General features: G+C 41.3%; 1 protein-coding gene across 1 annotated transcript in view; it reads right to left on the reverse strand.

The window, feature by feature from the left end:
* Positions 1-18,783, reverse strand: part of pawr (PRKC, apoptosis, WT1, regulator) — a gene marked incomplete at its 5' end in the record, with an annotated part of 63,487 nt that extends 44,704 nt beyond the window's left edge. Inside the window, one exon of the mRNA XM_084346583.1 lies at positions 18,172-18,783. Coding sequence (XP_084202709.1) covers positions 18,172-18,783 — 612 coding nt within the window. The remainder of the gene's footprint in view (positions 1-18,171) is intronic.
* Between the last annotated feature and the right edge of the window lie 250 nt (positions 18,784-19,033).

Below are 19,033 nucleotides of genomic sequence, written 5' to 3' on the forward strand. Positions count from 1 at the left end.
CCACCGACAGCTGATTGCACCCTCTTAATTTTTCAAGACCAAAGCTCTTTATCTGCTCTTTGAAGCGTCACTTGAGGAAAGAAGGGCAGTTCTCATGTTGACGAGAGAGAGACTGAGAGAGAGAGAGAGAGAGTGGCAGAGCTTTGCATTTAAATGAGGAAGCCGGCTGGAAAACACGGCCGGATTAATTGAAAGCACCTCGCTACAGAACAGCTCACAGCAGGTCCTGAACCAACACTTAGCCGCAGAGACCATGTCCATCAACGTCCCTGATGCCTGCTAGAAATAATGATCCAGACTTCAAATATCACAGCTTGTTACTCTCAAATTAGTCTAAAAAACCTGATCAAAGATGGCAGAGGTGTATCAAGATGGCTCCTGTGCAAGTTGCATAACAGCACATGCACTGTAACATTACGTAACTGATCTCGAGGGCAAATCGATCCCCATTATAAATCATTCTCCGCCGAGGCAGTCGAGTTCGCTCAGATTTTCGTGGCAGGAGTTCAGAGGCGGCGGTAGCAGCATGCATACACAACAGGGACGCATACAGCGGCGTAACCTCCCTCACAGTTTCATACTCCTCCCTCCTCCCGGCGTGCAAGAACATGCTGATTCCCCACTTTAAAGGCTCTTTGGAAGGGAGGCGAAGCATCGAAGTGGAGGGTTGACACTTTCTCAGCAACGACAGGCCTCCCATTAACCCTGAGTAAGTGGGAAGAGGGTGGACTAGAGATAAAAATGGCTAGGAAACTGAGATTCATGTGACAACAAGGAGCTTGTTACTGTAACTCAAAGAAGTATCCTCTTTTCCTCCTCTAGAGATGGAGTGAGTAGAAAGTCTGGAGTACACCAGGATAAGCCTGGCAGAGGGCATGTGATTGGCTGTTTCTTTAGGCTGTAGTGCATCAATAATCATGCTAATGTTCATCAATGTGCCACCAGTCTTCCCGGCACGAATGTCAGAAGCACCGCTCTGCCTCATGGTAACACTTTCAACTCAAAAGTAACTGTCGTTCATGATCAAAGATCATATAGATCATATAAAGATGGCTATAGGGTCAATCAGTGTGTACCGATAACAATCAGCAATAACTATTAAGACAATCTTTATGAAAGGGTTTACTGGAAAAGACCTACTTTATATTACATAATACATTTACTGGTTTTAAACCATAAATGATAACAACTTTTTGGTTGCCGGGTTAGAAAAAGCCATCAACTCTGCATGGATGAAAATTAAGCCATTAAAAAACTATCAGCTATGTGTCTAAACATCTTCATGTTGCTCGAGGGTGCATTTGCTTTAGATGTGAGTGAAACAAAGACGTAAAATATATTACTAACACTATTAAACATTTCACTTTTGTTTGTAGGATCTGAGGTTATGTATGTAATGTATCTATCTGTGGCTATGTAAGATTAACTATAATTAACTGCACTGCAGGCTTCTCACTTTACAATAAGCCAACAGCCAAAGTCCTATGTAATAATAAATATTAATAAGTTAATAAGTGTCGTTTGATAACATTTTGTTAATGTTTAAAATGTTGTTGATGAATGGATTATGGTCAGGATGCTTCCCAGAATTTTTCCAAAAGGTCGGAGGTCAAACAGTTCAAATGGTCAAACGATCTATCTTATCTAAAGCAACAGCGAATTACTTATTAAACATTAATAAAGTCATAAAGACACCAATAATTCCCTGCTTCTCATGGTCGTTTTACTGATAAAATAACCAACAATGTGTAGATGCTGCACTTGTGATGTCAATGAAGCAATCTAACTTCGTGTTATTGGCTCTCTTCTTTAGCTATAATTTCACAGATACCAATACAAAAAGCTGATAATATAAATTTCCCAATATTGTGCATTCTTAATTATGAACCCCGTCTTAAAGAATAGTTTAAATGACCCATTTAAGTATATGAAAATGAGTGAAAGCAAAACTAAACTGACCAACGAAACTTCTGTTGCAGCTGAAAGAAAGGGGGTCATGGTGACTCGTCCGTGTGTGTTTGTTGGTTGGGAGCGCGTTGTGCACCTTGCCAGCTCGCCGAGTAACACAATATACAGTATCGGAAACTGTTGAAGCATGTTTTGCATTCCAGCAGGAGAGAAGCTGGACTATTGTGTACAGAGGCCATTGTGTTTGTCCGCTGGCAGACACCAAACCAGACCATGAGTCATGCTAAGCACAGTCTGAATCCCCCACCAGCAGCTAACAGCATGAGCTGGGAAAGGTTAAAGCCTGTGCGCCACACAGACTTTGAATCAAGCCCCGTTCACTTTTACAGTACCTGACATCCATGAAAGAGACGAGCACAAGATATGACAAGTACGTGAGCTCGGAAATGAAAAACTGGTTTACAGAAGAAGAGCAGTATGTAAATAGTGTTTCCTGCCAAGACCATGCAACTGTGAGAGAAAGAGCACTGCAAATAAGAAATTCAATTTCACATGTCACTCTGGTTTTATCAGATGGCTGCTCTCCTGTAAGCTGTAGAAAATGATTTATCCAACTTTGGGGTCGGTTATTTCTTACAGTGTAGCTTCTGTCTGGGTGGAGGCACACAAAAGGATTAAGCAAGTCATCTACATAAAAGCAACCAGCAAAAGTGTATTATTTAACAGTCTATCTGCCAGTGAACCACCGAACAATGAAAGCCTCAAATTAAAAGACAACAGGAACTTTTAGCCTTCAACAGACTGCTCTGTATGACAAAAGGGACTGTATCGCAAATGACGCAGGCTAATGTTTGATGGACAGAGGGTTTGTTCACTACAGTTTAGGAGACAGAATTCAATGCATAAAATGGAAAACTAGAAGAGCAGTTTTCCACATGACAATAATCTAATTCAGAACCACTTTTATGAGCCCGAGTCAAACCAAAATAAAGCCTCTCTCTCCACGAATAAACTTATTTGTAACTTTATAGGTCGGGGCGCTCCCTAGAACTTGTCTGTGTCACTCTGACCGAGCATCTCATGAACGATACCTCACAGAGGCACTCGCCAGTGATGACGACAGTATCGCGAGACAGCAATCACACGATAATCGATAAATCGCAAGACAATCACAGGGCTTCACAGTGCCCCGATATTCACTACAACTGAAAACCAGCCTTGTGCGTCTTTTGTTTATTTCATCTGGTTGCCTTTTCACTATTAATTTAGTAGCTGAGAGCAATTGGTTTTTTTGTACACTTTTTTTTCTCCACGTACAACTTTCTGATGAAAAAAAACCCATAAAATTGCAAAGAGCTGAACTGCCAGGAAGCAGAAGAGCTCTTAAAAATGTCTTGAGGAGACTATAAAGGCCCAATATGCGGTGCTTTAGCGAGGTGATGCTCCCTTCTGTGCCTCCACTTTGCGATAAGGCGGGTGTATGTGGATGTAAACATCGTGCCTAGTGCGACATGAAAGTCAAATTGCGTCCATTGTGAGAATCATGAAGTTGTTGCACCCTGTTTACATTCAGTTACATCTCTAAAGAATTCCTAGGGGGACATTCAACATTCCCCCTCTGTCCTCTAGATAATGGTTTGGACGACAACAGTTTGCACTTGATTGTGTAACCTTTCAGGATGACGTGAGGAAGATAAATCTAGCCCCGTGGACAGAGAGAGCCGGTGACACCGGGCCATTCATCCTGGCCTGGACAGCTCCACATTCAGCTACTGGACCAACAGTGAAAAAAAGGTAAGATGGAAAAAAAATAGAGCTAAGGACAAAGAGAAAGGAGAGGGCACAGAGGCCACACACACAGCTATACCTCATGTTTACTTATGAGCTTCCAGCCTGAAATCTCTGAATGCAAACAATTGACTATGGATGCGTGCAGGCTCGAGGACTGATTTACTAATGAGCTGTCTGAGGACATAACTGAGGACGGCAGAGAGAGAGGAGTGAACAAATGGAAAAAGAAAATAAACCATAAACAACCACGGGATAAATTTGCCAAAAAAAAAGATTAAATACAAACAGAGAGGAACCAGACAAAAATACAAATAAGGAGCTGGTGGTGAAAAAGCAGGATTCGGGACATACGGTAGCAAGAAAAGCATACGATCACAAGGGCGGCTTGTGATGAAAATCCAATCTGTCACGCTGAACTGAGAAGTTTCATTGGCTATGAATCTTTTAGAAGGCCGTCAGCGCCACAGGCAAAGGTTAATACCCACAGAGGAGAGAGGGCTACAAGACACCGCTATGCTAAAAATTACCGCTTGGCTTCTCTTTCTCTGAACTTGAAGGCATGACTGAAACGCCACAACATTCAATTACAAGTTTGGAAACAGCTTGTGGCCTGACAGCAACAGGTACAAAAAAAGAAACAACTAGCTGCAGCATCAATTATTCAACATTTTGCTATTAAGTGAGGGAAGATATTAGGAAACACACACTGAGGTATTCAAAGAATAAATAAAAAGCATGCTGCCCTGGGATCTGGAAAATCCCATTGCTGTGATCAGCTCAGTAGACTGTTTACAGCACGAAGCGTGAAAGATGCTAAATTCAAGCAGTGAGTGGACAGACCCCCGAGGAAACAAACATGGAGGAAATTACATGCTCCTTCTGCACCGCACGGAAAGTTCTCTTCCGATACACTGCAGATCAGACGAGCTGCTCATGTTTGTGTCACCTCTTCTCAATTACTGAGAATGTACCGGAAAGCAAAAGCAGATTTGTTGATACTGTGTGAGGTGGTTTAAAACACAGCACCTTAAAAGGTAAGAGCTGGAGTTCTTGTGTTGTTTCAACCTCTGAATATTTAAAAATATATGTTTTTAAGGATGGTCCAGGTTGTGTAATACTTTACATTTTAGGAGTGTAATGATCCACTGATCCAGAACGATTTTTAGATTTAATGATTAACAATCCAGTGTAATCTTTAAGACATCCTGCACTTTTATTTTGACATTTCTATGGCGAACCTTTTCGCCTTTTTCCATCGAAGCACACCTCCTTCCTATACATTCAAACGAGCAGCCAAATAAAGACGACAAGGACATTTCCTCCCCTTTCAGGAATAAATCAACAGTGTTTCAATAGACGAACAGGACATCTCATTCCGCAGTCCGCTAACTTGTTGGTGTTGCTATGGCTGCTCTGTTACATTGCCCTCCAGTTTTTATAAATTAACAAAATTCCCCTCAGCCATCTGCCCTGAACACACCTGGACAGCTGATGTCATCACAGTGTTACATTTAAAAAAAAATACTAGTGGATGTTTTCACAGCCATACTAGCACATGCCCACACACACCTGTTCAAATCCTCACAACTAATAATCAGCACGATAACAGCAAAAAAAGGGCGAATGTGTGAAGGTCAGAGATCAGAGTAAACACAAATCAAAGCGTAGTTGCAGCTCTGTGCCTTGACCTTCCTTTCTGATCATGACAGGCCGTCCATTCATTATCTATAACCACTAATCCTCTGCGGGGTCAAAGGGGGCCAGAGGAGCCAACTAATTTATTGCAGTCAAAAGCCATCAGTGTAAGGTCAGAGAGTACGCTTGTTTATTAAACATATTTTAATCTGCAATACTGAACATGTTTCAATTTGAAAAGGAAAAACAGACAAACAAGATGTATTATTTATTATCAGTGTGCCTGTCTGAACGCCGTCTGCAATTAAACACTTCAGTTTGTTTGGAAATGGATTGCAAACAATGTGAAGGCGATCTGTGGCAATAACCACTGATGACCTAATTATGAAGGTTGAGGTTAACACGGTCCACAGCAAAGGTTAATATGAGTCAGAGAAGACTTGTTCAAAAACACGATGACCCACGCTGGTGCAACAACACAACAGAATCTTTGCTATGTGGAGCATTGTATTTGTCTTAGTTACAGGACAGCGTACGTGTTTTGTTTTTTGTTGTGTTGACAACGCAGGGCAGCATATTGGATTTCATCAGAAACAATGATTAGGAGGTTGAAAATGCCGACATTCAGTGTAAATTAAGGGTTTTACATCCACAACTTGGATGGAGGATGGGTTTCAGCCCAGAATAGCGCCAGAAACTTTTGGTGTGTTGATCCAGATACAGAAAGGGATGGATCTAGGATTTCTTTCTCACTTTCTTTAACATTGTATGATTTTTTATCATTTTAGTAAATTTTTTAGGGAACGATGCATGAATCCTGATCTAGCAGATTTAAAGATGTTTTCATTGATATTGGATTAGTCTTGATTGAACTAAAGGGGACTGCTGTGTCATCCTATTTAAAGTTCAGTGTGCCGGTGTACAAGGCTACGCAAAGAAAAAACAATCGTCATGACACTGTTTGCTCTGCAATGTATGCGTGTCGACTAACAGGGTGTGCCAACAATGTCAAGATTGACATCTTGGCACTGGTTGTTGTTGTATTTGTCTCCATGTTGCTATAGCACCATGTTTACTCTACATATTTATATCTCAATGTAACGTCACCAGATGTCAGTCGAATGGCGTCATAATGCAACTGCACCTATAAATCACTGATAAGCATGACTGAAATCACACCCACATGTTCACTTATTTACTGTTCCCTACATCATTAACACTCATAAACTGTATTATATAGTGATTGGAGACTCATTTGCAAAGTTATGATACGATATCTCACTTTCAAAACTGCACAATAACATTGGAGTGCATGTAATTCCTCTTTTTAGCTCCTTTTGTGCAGCTTTAGCTTAAAAATACATCCAAAAGTTTGTGTAGAACCTGCTACATGTTGAGATAGTGTTCAAAATTCAGCTGAAACGAAAGTTAGTATGCAAGTTTTCACATTTTCCATTTCTGATGTTTCAGATTTTTCTGTTTGATCTGCACTTCAACCATCTGTGCTTTTGCTGCCAGTGGACCTGCATTTCATTTGGCTGTTCTACATACATGCAACAGAGGAGATGTGCCAGTGAAAATCATGATAAGAACTGGAAGGAGGTGGTACAACAGGCTCTAAATCAGGTGCTTCTCACCACATGCTGGGAATAGAAATGCTCTGACAGAAAAAATTACACTCAGACTTCACAGTAAATTTAACGGTTGTCAGGTTTTCTCCATATAAATTTAGTGGAACTATAAAAAAAAAAACAGATGAAAACGCAGGTGGTGGCCATAACTTGCTGCCTTGTGCTGGTGTTTAATTCCCCAGTGTAAAAGTAAAATGTAAATGTCCTGTTATTCACCTGCTCGATGCTTTCACAGATTTTATTTTAATACTTCTTTAATCTTTCCAAAATATACAGTATATATTTTATTGATGCAAGGTTCCTGGGGAAGTGTACAGCAGGGGTGTTAAGTCATGTAAAATCTGTTAAGTTTGCTTCCCACTGGAAACACACTGAGGTGGTTTCCCTTGTGTGCTGCTTTGATTTTATTACCACAAAGCAAAGATTACATAATCCATCAATGGTTGATATTTTTTTTTGTCTAACAGATTATGATGGCTTTTCATTTTATGATCTATTTTGTTAACTAGGGGACAATTCAAACAAGAGCTCCATTTGTTAAATATATAGCATTTTACTGTGTAAAGTAGTGCTTATTCTTCTTTTATTTCATAAAAGTATATGTGTGTTTAGAGGGAGCATGCTACCAGTAAACTAGAATTACAGCTGCCAAACAGTCAAGTTTACATTCATGTCTGTCCAGACTCATAAATAGATGTAGTGAACACTTTGAGGAATTTAATAAAAGGTAGTATGTGTAGTTCTTGGCAAAGTGAAGTGACTGATGGGGCGCTTCGTCACATCGTGCAACCACAATCGACTGAAGATCAATATCAGCCAAACCAATGAGCGTGTGTGACTACAAAGCTTCAATTATGGGTGTTGCTGGAAAGAAGCTACAAATTGTAAAATGTGAATGCTTCACACACATCCAACAAGGCAGGACAGAAGATCTATATATATTTTTTGTCCAAAAAATCAAAGATTCTTCATTTATTGTCATAAATGACAAAGAAAAGTAGAAGATCTTTACATTTAAGAAGCTGGAACCAGAAAATGTTTGACATTTTTGGCTGAAAAACAACAGAAAACATCAATTATCAAAATCGACTAATCGCTGCAGCTCTAATCCATTCATTACTCACAGTACAGCTATTCAATACGTTTGTTTTATTGTTCTTTTTTCTTTTATTTCCAAGGTTATTCTGTGATGTCCAGTATTTCAAGCTGCCACATACATTTGTCCTTGTAGGGATAATTGAAGCTGTACTAAAAAGTGTTACGACAGAAGTAAAAGACTGTGGGTGTACATCTACACAATTTTGTTATCCAAGAGAGTCAAAACAAAGCAACGGAAGCAATTTCCCAATTCCAGAAAAAGAGAGCTGTATGCCTCCATCGCTGTATGTTGTGTGTTGGAGTGGCACGCTGCCTTGGTAAACACAACACATACTCGTGCAGGAGCACATGAACACAAAGACGCTCGAGCTTCAAGGCATGGGCTTGATAACAGGTAGGCCCCTCTCTCAACTCAAGCAGGTTTCTGGCTCCTTTGTTGGGAAGAAAGGCTTAAAGATCAAGGCTTTGCGCGTTTGGCAGTTTAGAGCCACATATTTATTCGATTTCGAGGGTTCAACTGCATTCCTGGGCCGTTTCACTGAGCTGTGTTTTCAATACTGTGTCCTTTTGAAGTGCGACTTCTCTGTGGTCTTTGTGCAATTTCTCAAACAGCCATGGGGGTAAGATCCTCTGCATCACTCTAACATTGAGGCAAGTCTGTCTAGAGAAGAAAATTAAATCAATCCGCTGGTGTGGAAAATATTTTCACTTCAGCCTAAATTACCACATAAGTCCTCATATGGCTTGTTCTAATAAATCCTATTTGTTTTCGTTTAAGGGCAACAAATGTGCCAAGAGCACCACCGAAGTTGAGAATTGAAGTTTCTTCTTGCAGTTCAGTTTGTGTTTATGAAAATTAAGTTCCCCAGTGGGAAGAAACGAGAATTACAATCGCCAAACAAAACACCGGCCAGACTCAAAAACATCATCCTGTTCAGCCAACATTCCTCCATCCGAGCGTTTCACTTTCTCTCTTTAATGAAACAAAAGGAAATTATGTTTGTTCCCATTTCCTGGATTACAGGTTGGACTACACATGTAAAACCAGAAAGTCTGATTACAGCGATGCTTATCAGTAGGAAACGGTTAGAGCGAGATCCATGGTGACATAACTCACAAAGGCAGTGCGTGAAACCTGTTAAGACTCCAGACAAAATCAGTCTGTTGGTGTGCATTCACTCATACAAATATAACTGAGGCTTATTGTCCCTCATGCAGGAAAACGGCAGAGTGAGCAGAGCGACAGTGGCTGCTTCAACCATGAGCTGTCACATTGCAATGTTCTGATTTCAAACGGCCCATTCCTGATGGTCAAAAAGTGTTAAATGTAAAGAGATAATTGGGACATAATTAGTGAGATTTTGAGATGCATTTTGACTTTGTATTCTGGCATTTTAAAACAGACTGACCCGATGGAGGTGCTACAATTACAGGCCAGTTTGAAGCTTTAAGCCTATGCTAAGAAAAAAACCCAAAACAGAAAATCAAATTTTTAAAGTGTGTACCGAAACACAGTTATCAGGTGTCTGTAGGTTAGCATTTTCAATATTTTTTCATTTTCAGCAGTTGCAATAACTGTGCTTTAATTGCTGTAAGACACAACATTTACTGTATTTACCGAACATTTTTACATTTTTCACAATGTTGTACTGCTAGTCTTATTTCTTTTCAATTGTTGAAAGGGGCAATTATGTCCCTATGGTCAAAAATCTGAATCGTTCTCCCCCTGCAGTGCACAACTGACAGTGTTCGGAGGAGTGAGAAACAGGAAAACCAGAATTCAAAATAGAATAGAGTGGGAAAAAAGGAGTAATTCTACTTTAATGAATACAAACAGACAGGCTCCCGAATGCCTAATCATGCAGAGTGGCCTGATTACAGCTGACTCACAAATTCCCCACAGTCGTCAGCAAACACACAGGAATGTCCGACTAATAGGTTACACATTACAGACACACAAAGTCACAACATACACTCCTCTAATCCACAACGTTCTTTCTTAACACCCCCTGTGGTGTGTGTGTGTGTGTGTGTGTGTTTGCGTGTGTCTGCGAGCTGTCAAACTAGCAAGACGCCTAGCAGCTAAGTACAGAAAGTTCTCCAACAACCACACGACGGGGGTAAGATTTGTTTCCAAAAAGCAGGGGCATGAAACCGATTATCGCTTATCTCCTCATGCCTCCATAAACTATTAGGATTAAAATTCCAGACAGTAAATTTCTATAAGCTGCGTGTCAGTTACCACAACACACACCAGATCGCGTTATTGTTCTCAGCGTGAATCCTGGTAATGAGAGGTGGAAAATATGAGAGAGAGAGAGAGAGAGAGAATTACGACGACGGCGGCTCTGAAAAAATGTGTAAATGAACTTGAATAAGAGGTGTAACATTTCTGAGTGAAGAAGATTTGACTTGAACTTTCAAACAATGGCCTGAGTCCAGGGTCAGACGAGGACGAGGCTATTCACTCTGACATTGTTTTGCGCCTGCAGAGAAAACAGTCAGAGTGGATTTGGTTAAATATTTACATGGGTTATGTTGCACGCTGGGTTTAACCAGTTCATTCAACTTGGTCTTTACATCATCTGACTGATGCAAATTCCACAGGATCAATCATTTCTGCTCTATTTAGGGTGTTATTTTAGGATTTCAACTTGACAGCATTGCAACAATACTGCCAAACTTGCACGTCCTGGATGTGTACACACTCTGAAGTTAAAGATTAGCCACAAACACAGCAATCATGTCACTCACGCAGTGGCAAAGAGGTGAGTAATGTCTCACCAGAAGCTCTCAGTGGTCGTACATCCTGACTATATTACCCTCAGAGTTTTGGGATAAGGCTCACTGAGATCTGAGAGCTCTTAACTGTTGAGCTGTATTAAAGCTGGAGAGTGGAAGTCTGCCTGCAGGCCAACCATCTCACTCCCTCATGAGATGTGTGCATTAGACATCGGTGCTCGAGGGTAGTGCAGGTTTTGCATGACTGTGCATTCTTGTGCATGATGTGCAGCAGGGGGGACGTTGTTCTTCAGTGATAATCTACAGTTTGCTCCACAAAGATCCTTAACAGCCATAACTGAAGAGCGGTGACCTGAATAGAGACTTTGAACTTTGTGCGCAAATAACAGCACAACTACAACGGTAAATATCAGAAAGGACAAGTTGTGCCACGATACTGTAAATACACCTAATGTCGCTGTAACACCAAGGCTTCTGAAACTGTACGTACACCCAACCACAAATGAGTTGTTTATCTTCTGAAAATGTTCATTGCTAGAGGCGATACAATACCGTATGTAAGTTTGTAAGTACATTTGCAATATTGATATAAATCTTCTGGAAAAATCAATTGAGAAACAATGTATACGTGAAATGACGGCACAGAAATGTCTTTTGAGAGTTAACTAGTTTACGAATAAGGGTATTTCATCTCATGAGAGCAAAAATCAACCAAATCAATCCAGTACAACCATAAAACAGTCCTGCTTACCAATTTGCAACATTGCCCACAATCAGCTACAACACAACCGCAGATTTTAAAGTGACAGCTACCACTGTATAAACAGTAGGAAAAGTTTCTGACGGAAGACAAACCAGTTTTGTTCCTTTAACAAAAGAAGCCAAACCTCACACATGATTGATGTTTCCAAAATGAAAGCAGCTGTAGATGAAACTCTGAAAACAAGAGTTTGATCCAAGAAGATGTAAACAATACTTTGAATCTGACTTCGCCTTAGGTATCAACTTTTGGTACTTGAGAGTTTTTGATCATCTGTGCCACAAACACATTTCAGTCATAAGTAGTACCGAGAAGTATCGAGTCTCAAGACACTGACAAGAAACCACAGATTTGAGAGGAATGACTTGGTGTCATGCGAGGCCTTTATTGCTGCCACTCATCAAGCTTTAACAGTAATTTCTGAATAGCCTACCAATATATTTGGTCTTTTGCCTCATTAGTCAAGACGTTTTTCTGTTTTAATACCTTTTTTAAGGTGTTTAAACGTTGTATATTGGTGCAGTTTTTAGGTTAAATGGGTAAGATGCCAACCTTTTGTTTTACAGTGCAGTGCTGTGAAGCCACAGCCATAAAAAGTGAAATTTGCATTCACTGTACTATGGAAAAAACACACTCCTAAATCCGTACAGTTCTTTGTTTATCAAATATAAATAGGCTCTCAAACCACAGGTGTGCACAAGAATGCAAGAATGTTAATTTGCATAGTATGGATCGCGTTTCACTTGCTGTTAAAACCTTCTCCAAACAAGGGCACATCATCACAGTAAATACCATAGGGATTTAATCATGGACTTAGGTAAGCAAGGAGCTATTTAGGCCGGGTGTTTTGTTTCCTTCTTTTCACTTGTTGGTTGAACAACAGGAATGCTAAACTCTTTAATTAAAACACGTGTTTCTCAAAGTGAAGCTTCCCGAGCCAGAAGCACCGGTTCCCAAGAAGGACATTTTGTTTGGTTGACTTATTGGCATGAACTCTGGATTGTTTATGAAGGCCACTGTCACTGGGAATGTTTGAAAAGGGTGACTAACAGGGAAAAAAGTCCCAGTTGAGCCGCTCTGTGAAATTTAAGGGAATTCCAAAGAAGGAGGAAAGACGGCGGAAAGGGTTGCTTGTTGTTTCTGCGGTGAAGTCATTACCAGCGCGGCCCCTCTCCACACAGGCACCTGGGGGTCCTTCAACACTTCATAAAAAGCACAGCACCCCTGTAATTGGCCGTGGCACGTGGTTTTGTTCAGTTTGCAGGAATGTTACGTGAACTTCAGTTCCCATTAATGTGACCCCTGACTAGGTGAGTGACCATTATGCTGTCAGATGGCATCAGATCAGCGGATTAGAGCTAAAGAGGAAGGAAATATTAGTCTGCCCACGAGTAAAACAACTCACTCACTTAATATTAAACCAGTGTCAAACCATGCAATTTTCTGCCGCTGCATAATGTTGTCCGAACTCTGCTCGCAGCATGGCCCTTCTCCAAACATACAGTACGGCTTCACCCTTCACTGAACTTCAGCGCAGAATAAAATGGAGCAGAAACTAATTTGGGCACTAACAAAGACAGGGGTGTTTGAATTTAAGGCATTTGCTAATTAATGTCAGTACAGGCAGTATTATAGAGAGCAGATGACAGAGTCAACCATGCAAAGAGCCTCATTTGATATGAGCCATACACACATTTATATTACACTGCCATGAAATAATAGATGTAATAATAGCAAATTGTTTGACGTAGTCAGGTTGAGGGCTCAGGCTATGTCTTTAGTGTTCAGGATATTAATTAATTAATTAATTGCATCAGTGTTTTGCTACTGTATATCATCTGCTAGATGGTAAAAGCTCCAACTCAAAGTGGAGGACGGTTTTCATATGTTGCCCAGTGAATGTATACATTTTGAAAAGCACTGTATGTCTGCCAGTGAAACAGATGTTTAAGAAGTTAAGATATGTATAAAACATATTAACAAACCCCTTGATGGACAAAAGATCAGTTTAAACAAAGACTCCTCTTGTCTGCCATATCCTCCCATCACCAGAGTGTTAACTGCTGAGCGCTCAGCACTGTATCGCCTGTTAAACCTGTTGACCTCGTCAGTGACGCTGCAGACAAATAGCTGCGAGGGGCTGTCGGGCTCCACACTCCCCCAGCAGCAGCAGCAGCAGCCTCTGTGGGGCAGATCCAGCCGTCCGCCACATGAAACAAAAATTCACACTAGCTGGCTGGAAAGTCTGACCAAAGCCTCATAACTCACCAAGGTCATAAAAAGCTGCACAGTGAGCGACATGAATCAACACCATCAGACTGCGTGCGGCGTGTCCGACGAGAAACATGCTTACGTCACATACCAAAACATTTTCAGATGATAGACCCTCACAGAGATGCTCCACACACACACACTCACGCGTTTCCACATTCCTATGTTGCATAAGCATGTCGTGAGCAGGTCAAAGGTCAGCGGCAGCAACAATGCCCTCCAGTCCGAGGCAGCGAACAGGGCGAGAGAAAGGGGACACCTTCCTGGAGTGCAGGAGGTGCTATTGATTGATGCTGTGCAGAAGTGTCTTTTCTCCAGTAAAGCATGGAGCTTTTATCGCGCCATTATGGCCTCAACAGGCAGAAGATTGGGTTCCCCTGATGCTCTGAGATCCCGCTCACCAGCTATTATGCAGCACAGAACGAACGGGGAGATAATCCCAGGCATCTCTATTCACACCTGTCCACTCATATTCACATCACAAAGGGAGTTTGTGTGAGAGAGTCTTCATTTGCATAGTTTGGTCATCTTCATATGCAACAGGAGGAGGAAGGGAAACATCCGACAAAAGGAACAAACATCTGCTGTGCTGCCTGGTTTCGCATTTTTATGTTTCTCTCTGAAATCGAAAAGTTTCGCAGATCTGAGAGATAAAGCATGACATCCACAGGACTGTTAAAGCACCAAGTCAAGATGTTATTTATGAATAAAGTCTGTCACTGAGCATGTTTACATGCACACTAGTGTCCTGGTTGTAAGTCTTATCTCGGTTTTGATCATAAAACATGACACAAGCTTAGAAATTTCCTGGTAATCACACATTATGCTAATATTTTCCAGGTTTTCGATCGTCTGTGTTGGCACAAGCATGTCGTTAACCCAGTTTAGTTTCTGGCTGTCGGGACCGCATTCAACTGCTCTCCATCAAAGCATCGGTAATGGAAGATGAGAGCAATAAAATCTAACATCTGTGTTACCAACAGAGATGTCCCAAACCGATCCTAAAAGATCGATATCAAGGCTGATGCAGGCAAAATTTATAAGATCTGTATCAGTTAAAATGAGTCTGATTCAGATTCATCTCTTAGTCTTTCCGTCTCGTACGCCAAGCATTCACGTAGCAGCTTCTCATATTGAAGCCGGTGCTGGCTCTTGTTTCTATCCATTAAAATGACAAACATCACCAGCAGTAGGTCACATTAGCTGTCACTAACATTACTTCCATGTGTAACTTCACGACAAGCCAAACTTAAATCTGTTGTCTGTTTAAAGTGCTCCATGCAGCACAGTAAAATCTGACAAAGTTACTTGTGTCAGACTTCACTTTCTTTTCTGAATGTCATTGTACTTTTTATTTCACTGATCATTATATAACTCAACATGATAAGGCACCTGCCAACACGGTAAATAATGATCAGAAAGCTTTCTACCCGTGTATGCGAATACTCCAACTATCATATCATGATATCAAAAAGCCTGATCATACTGTAACCGTGATACTACAGTGGACATTTCATGTCTACAGATTGTACTTAGACCACTTCAGTTGGGATCAGACTTCCAATGTCCTACCTCACTCACAGAAATCAGCTCACTACTTCAGATTACCTCCCAACTCCCCCTATGAAAGGCTGGTCGCCCACTTTACTACATAATCAGCTGCCTATGGGCTCGATCTAACATATCTGGCACAGCCCGCAGTGCTGAAGCCCAGTATTACAGCCTGGCATGTGACCAGTTTTCAAACGGCTTTGCTCGGCACTGCTGAGCGCCTAATAACAGGATGTGGAGCGCCAACTGATGAACTGGTCAAACTCCAAGTTGTGCTGCCCCGAGGGCACCGAGCTCAGGCTGGATATCCAATCAAAAGCACCACACCACCACCACCACCTTAATGAAAACATTTATTCCAACTTTTTTTGTCCAATCTTATTGCGTTTGAGAGACCGTGTGTGAGTGTATATAATCAAAGAATGGGCCAGGAGTTCTTGCTGGCTGGCCCGGCGTCATATCAGAGTTCCTGCATGTGTCTAAACCACAGGAATTAAGCAAGAGTGTGACATGATTTAAATTCAATAACAATGAACAGCCCAACACACACACACACACACCTCCACCACCTCCACCAGCTGACAACCCCTCCCTCCCCTCCTTCGGCGCTTACATTTCTCCCGCTACGCAGGGTCGATTAAACCAGACAAAAATGTACGACGGGAGGAATCTGGAGACTTTTGGAAAACAAGTGCTTTTTCTTCAATCTGAAATATTTATGGATGTGTTAAAGCGAGAACATTTTTCGAACATGGTCCCAAGATGTTAGAAAGAAAGAAAGCCAAGAAACATAAAAGTTACAAAAGAGAAAAAAAAAAAAAAAAAAAACTACAGCAGTACAAACTAAGCTTAGCATATCATATAAATACATCAAATAAAACACTGAAATGCAGGAATAACTCATCACCTTACACCAATGATAAGACCTCACCTGACCCTATAAGTCCTTCTGTGTTTAGACAAGGTGATATAATAGAAACCCGGTTCACTGCTGGCCAACGGGATAAAAGAAGGAGCTTCTTTATTAGTTTCTTTATTGACTTAACTTTACATGAACGCATGCCGGCTGTGGTTTTATAGCACCGCCTGATAACTATGTGAACAATTATCTGTACTCGAGAGCAATGCAAGCCAATTTTCTTCTAGATTACAGCCTGACTAATACATCAAGCGGGCCAATCTTATCAGCTGTTACCGAATCTCGAATGTACTGTATGGTATGCATACGTGTCAGCTGATACGAGTTATAACGAACTGCAGAACAAATATGCCAAATGAGAACCGGTAAATGGAGGATAAATTGCAAGTTGGATAAATCACTGGTGACCGGCAGCTATTTAAGCTTCTTTTAATATTAGCTCAATTTAATCTTAGATGTCATCTCAGTTATGTGTAAAATTCATATTTCACTTGTGTTTCCAGTGACATTCATTATACTGGAAATACCTGTTATATTTGCTAGGTTTGTGTTTGATGCGTTTATTTAGCGCTCAAGAACTCATTAGTCCGTTAATTGGCAGAAAACTAAACATCATCTATTTTGACATTTAATAATAGTCATTTATCACGTAAAATAAGCCAAGCACTCACTAGTTTCAGCTTCCCAAATGTGAGGATTCGCTGCTTTTATCTGTTTTATATTGTCGGAAAGTGGAAACATTTGGGTTTTGGCTGCTGGTTGGACAAAACAAGCAACTCAAAGACATCGTAATAGGCTGACTTGTCCCTTCTTTTGACAATATATAGCAGAGGTGCAACAATTAATTGATTAGTTGTCAGCTATTACATTAATTGGCATTTATTCTGATAACTAAAAAATAAAGAAAAGAAGTAAGACTTTTCTGATTACAGCTTCATACGTGAGAATATCGTCTGGGGACGTCACCGACATTTTTCATGGTTTTCTGACACCTTGTAGACAAAAAAACTAATCGATTAATTGCGAAAATAAACGAGAAATTGATCGACAATGAAAGTAACTGTCAGTTGTAGCCTTACATTTGGGTTTTGGACTCTTGGTTAGCCAAAAGAGTTGCCACGATTAATCAATTATTTGTCAACTATTGTCAACGGACCAAACAAGATCTTTGAGGACATCACTGATTGACACATTTAAACATTTTCCGACTCTTTATGGGCCACACGCTAATCGGTTAATCAAGAAAATAATCAACGGATGCATTCACAATGATGTAATCGTTAGTTGTAGCCTTAGATTTGGGTTTTGGACTCTTGGTTAGACAAAACAAGCAACTTGAAGGCACAACAATGGGCTCATTTGTCCCTTCTTTGTGACAAGTTGACTTTAAACAATTAATTAATTAGTCGTCAACTATTAAATGAATTACTTTGATAGTCAAAATTCACCATTTTCTCACACTTTATAAACCAAACAACTCACTAGGTGGAGCCCTAAAGTTGGTTTTGGACTTTTGGTTAGGCAAAAAAAAGCTAATTAAAGACATCATGATGCATTTATTTGTCCCTTCTTTGTGACAACATACAGACTAAACCAACAAAACCATTGCCAGAATGAAATTTTAAAAAAAACTTCTGAGGTGTTTTGACTTTTCATGCAGCCAAGAGGAAAAAAAAAAAACACACACTTGTCACTGGGTGTTTGTGATAGTTTTGACAGCCTCCTCTAACACAACACGGCTCACACAGGATAAACAACCCTCTCTCCTGCTGAGGTACCTGTTGTGTACCTGACCTCTGTCTTCCCCTGTGGAGACGACAGCCAAAATAAGATGTGATTTTACACACAAAACAAAGTCGACTCACCTCATTGGATGGTATGCTCACAACACCTGTTGATCTCCTCTTTTCCCTCAGCTTCCTCTTCTCGATCTGTCCTTTCCCCTTCCTGGCGCTCGGCCCGCTGCTGTTCTTCTCCTTCACCTTGCTGGGTGACGGGCTCTCCTTGTCGCTGTCGTTGCACGCCATGGGGCTGGAGTCCGGTGTGGCGCACGGAGCTTTCTCCGGCTGAGGCGGAGTTTTCTTCAGGTTGGAAGTGGGCGAAGCGGCGGCGGCGGGGTGGTGGTGTTGGTGGTGGTGGTGGTGCGTTTCCTCCTCCGGTCTCTTCAAAGCTGAGCCGGAGGAGGACCGAGCCACAGAGTAGGAGGAGGGGAGGCAGTTCCCAGTTGGGACGCTCCGGTCCGGGTTGCCGTTGTTGGCGAGCTCGGTGCCCGGTGGAGGAGCACCAGCAGCGGCAGCAGCGGCAGCAGCGGCGGCAGCAGCGTGGCGGTTGGTGCTGTTTGCGTTGCTGGCACCCAAGGGAGCACCGGTGGCTGCGGCAATGTCCCCCAGCATTTTGGCTCTCATTTTCTCCCGTTTTGCCTTCCACTCCTCCAAAAAGTCCGTCGTGGCGTTTGGCTTAAACCCTCCTGTAGCCATGATCCCTTTTTATAAGTCCCCTCAAGTTGATTTAAATGAACTTTAAATGCGAAGTGAACCGTCAGCTCTCTCGGCTCCCGTACTAATGGCACCGCATTCCTCAAGTGATTAACACGGGTGCTGTTGACAGGTAGGAGGAAAATAAAGTCAGCCGAATGAAAAAATACACTTAAGTTAATCTTTTCTGGCTGTTTTATTTTATTAATAACTATGAGTTGCTTTACCTACGCCACGGCTGTGTACGTACGTA

Source organism: Pagrus pagrus (assembly GCF_965226575.1).
Source record: "Pagrus pagrus genome assembly, chromosome: 23".
NCBI classification, from domain to species: Eukaryota; Metazoa; Chordata; class Actinopteri; order Spariformes; family Sparidae; genus Pagrus; species Pagrus pagrus.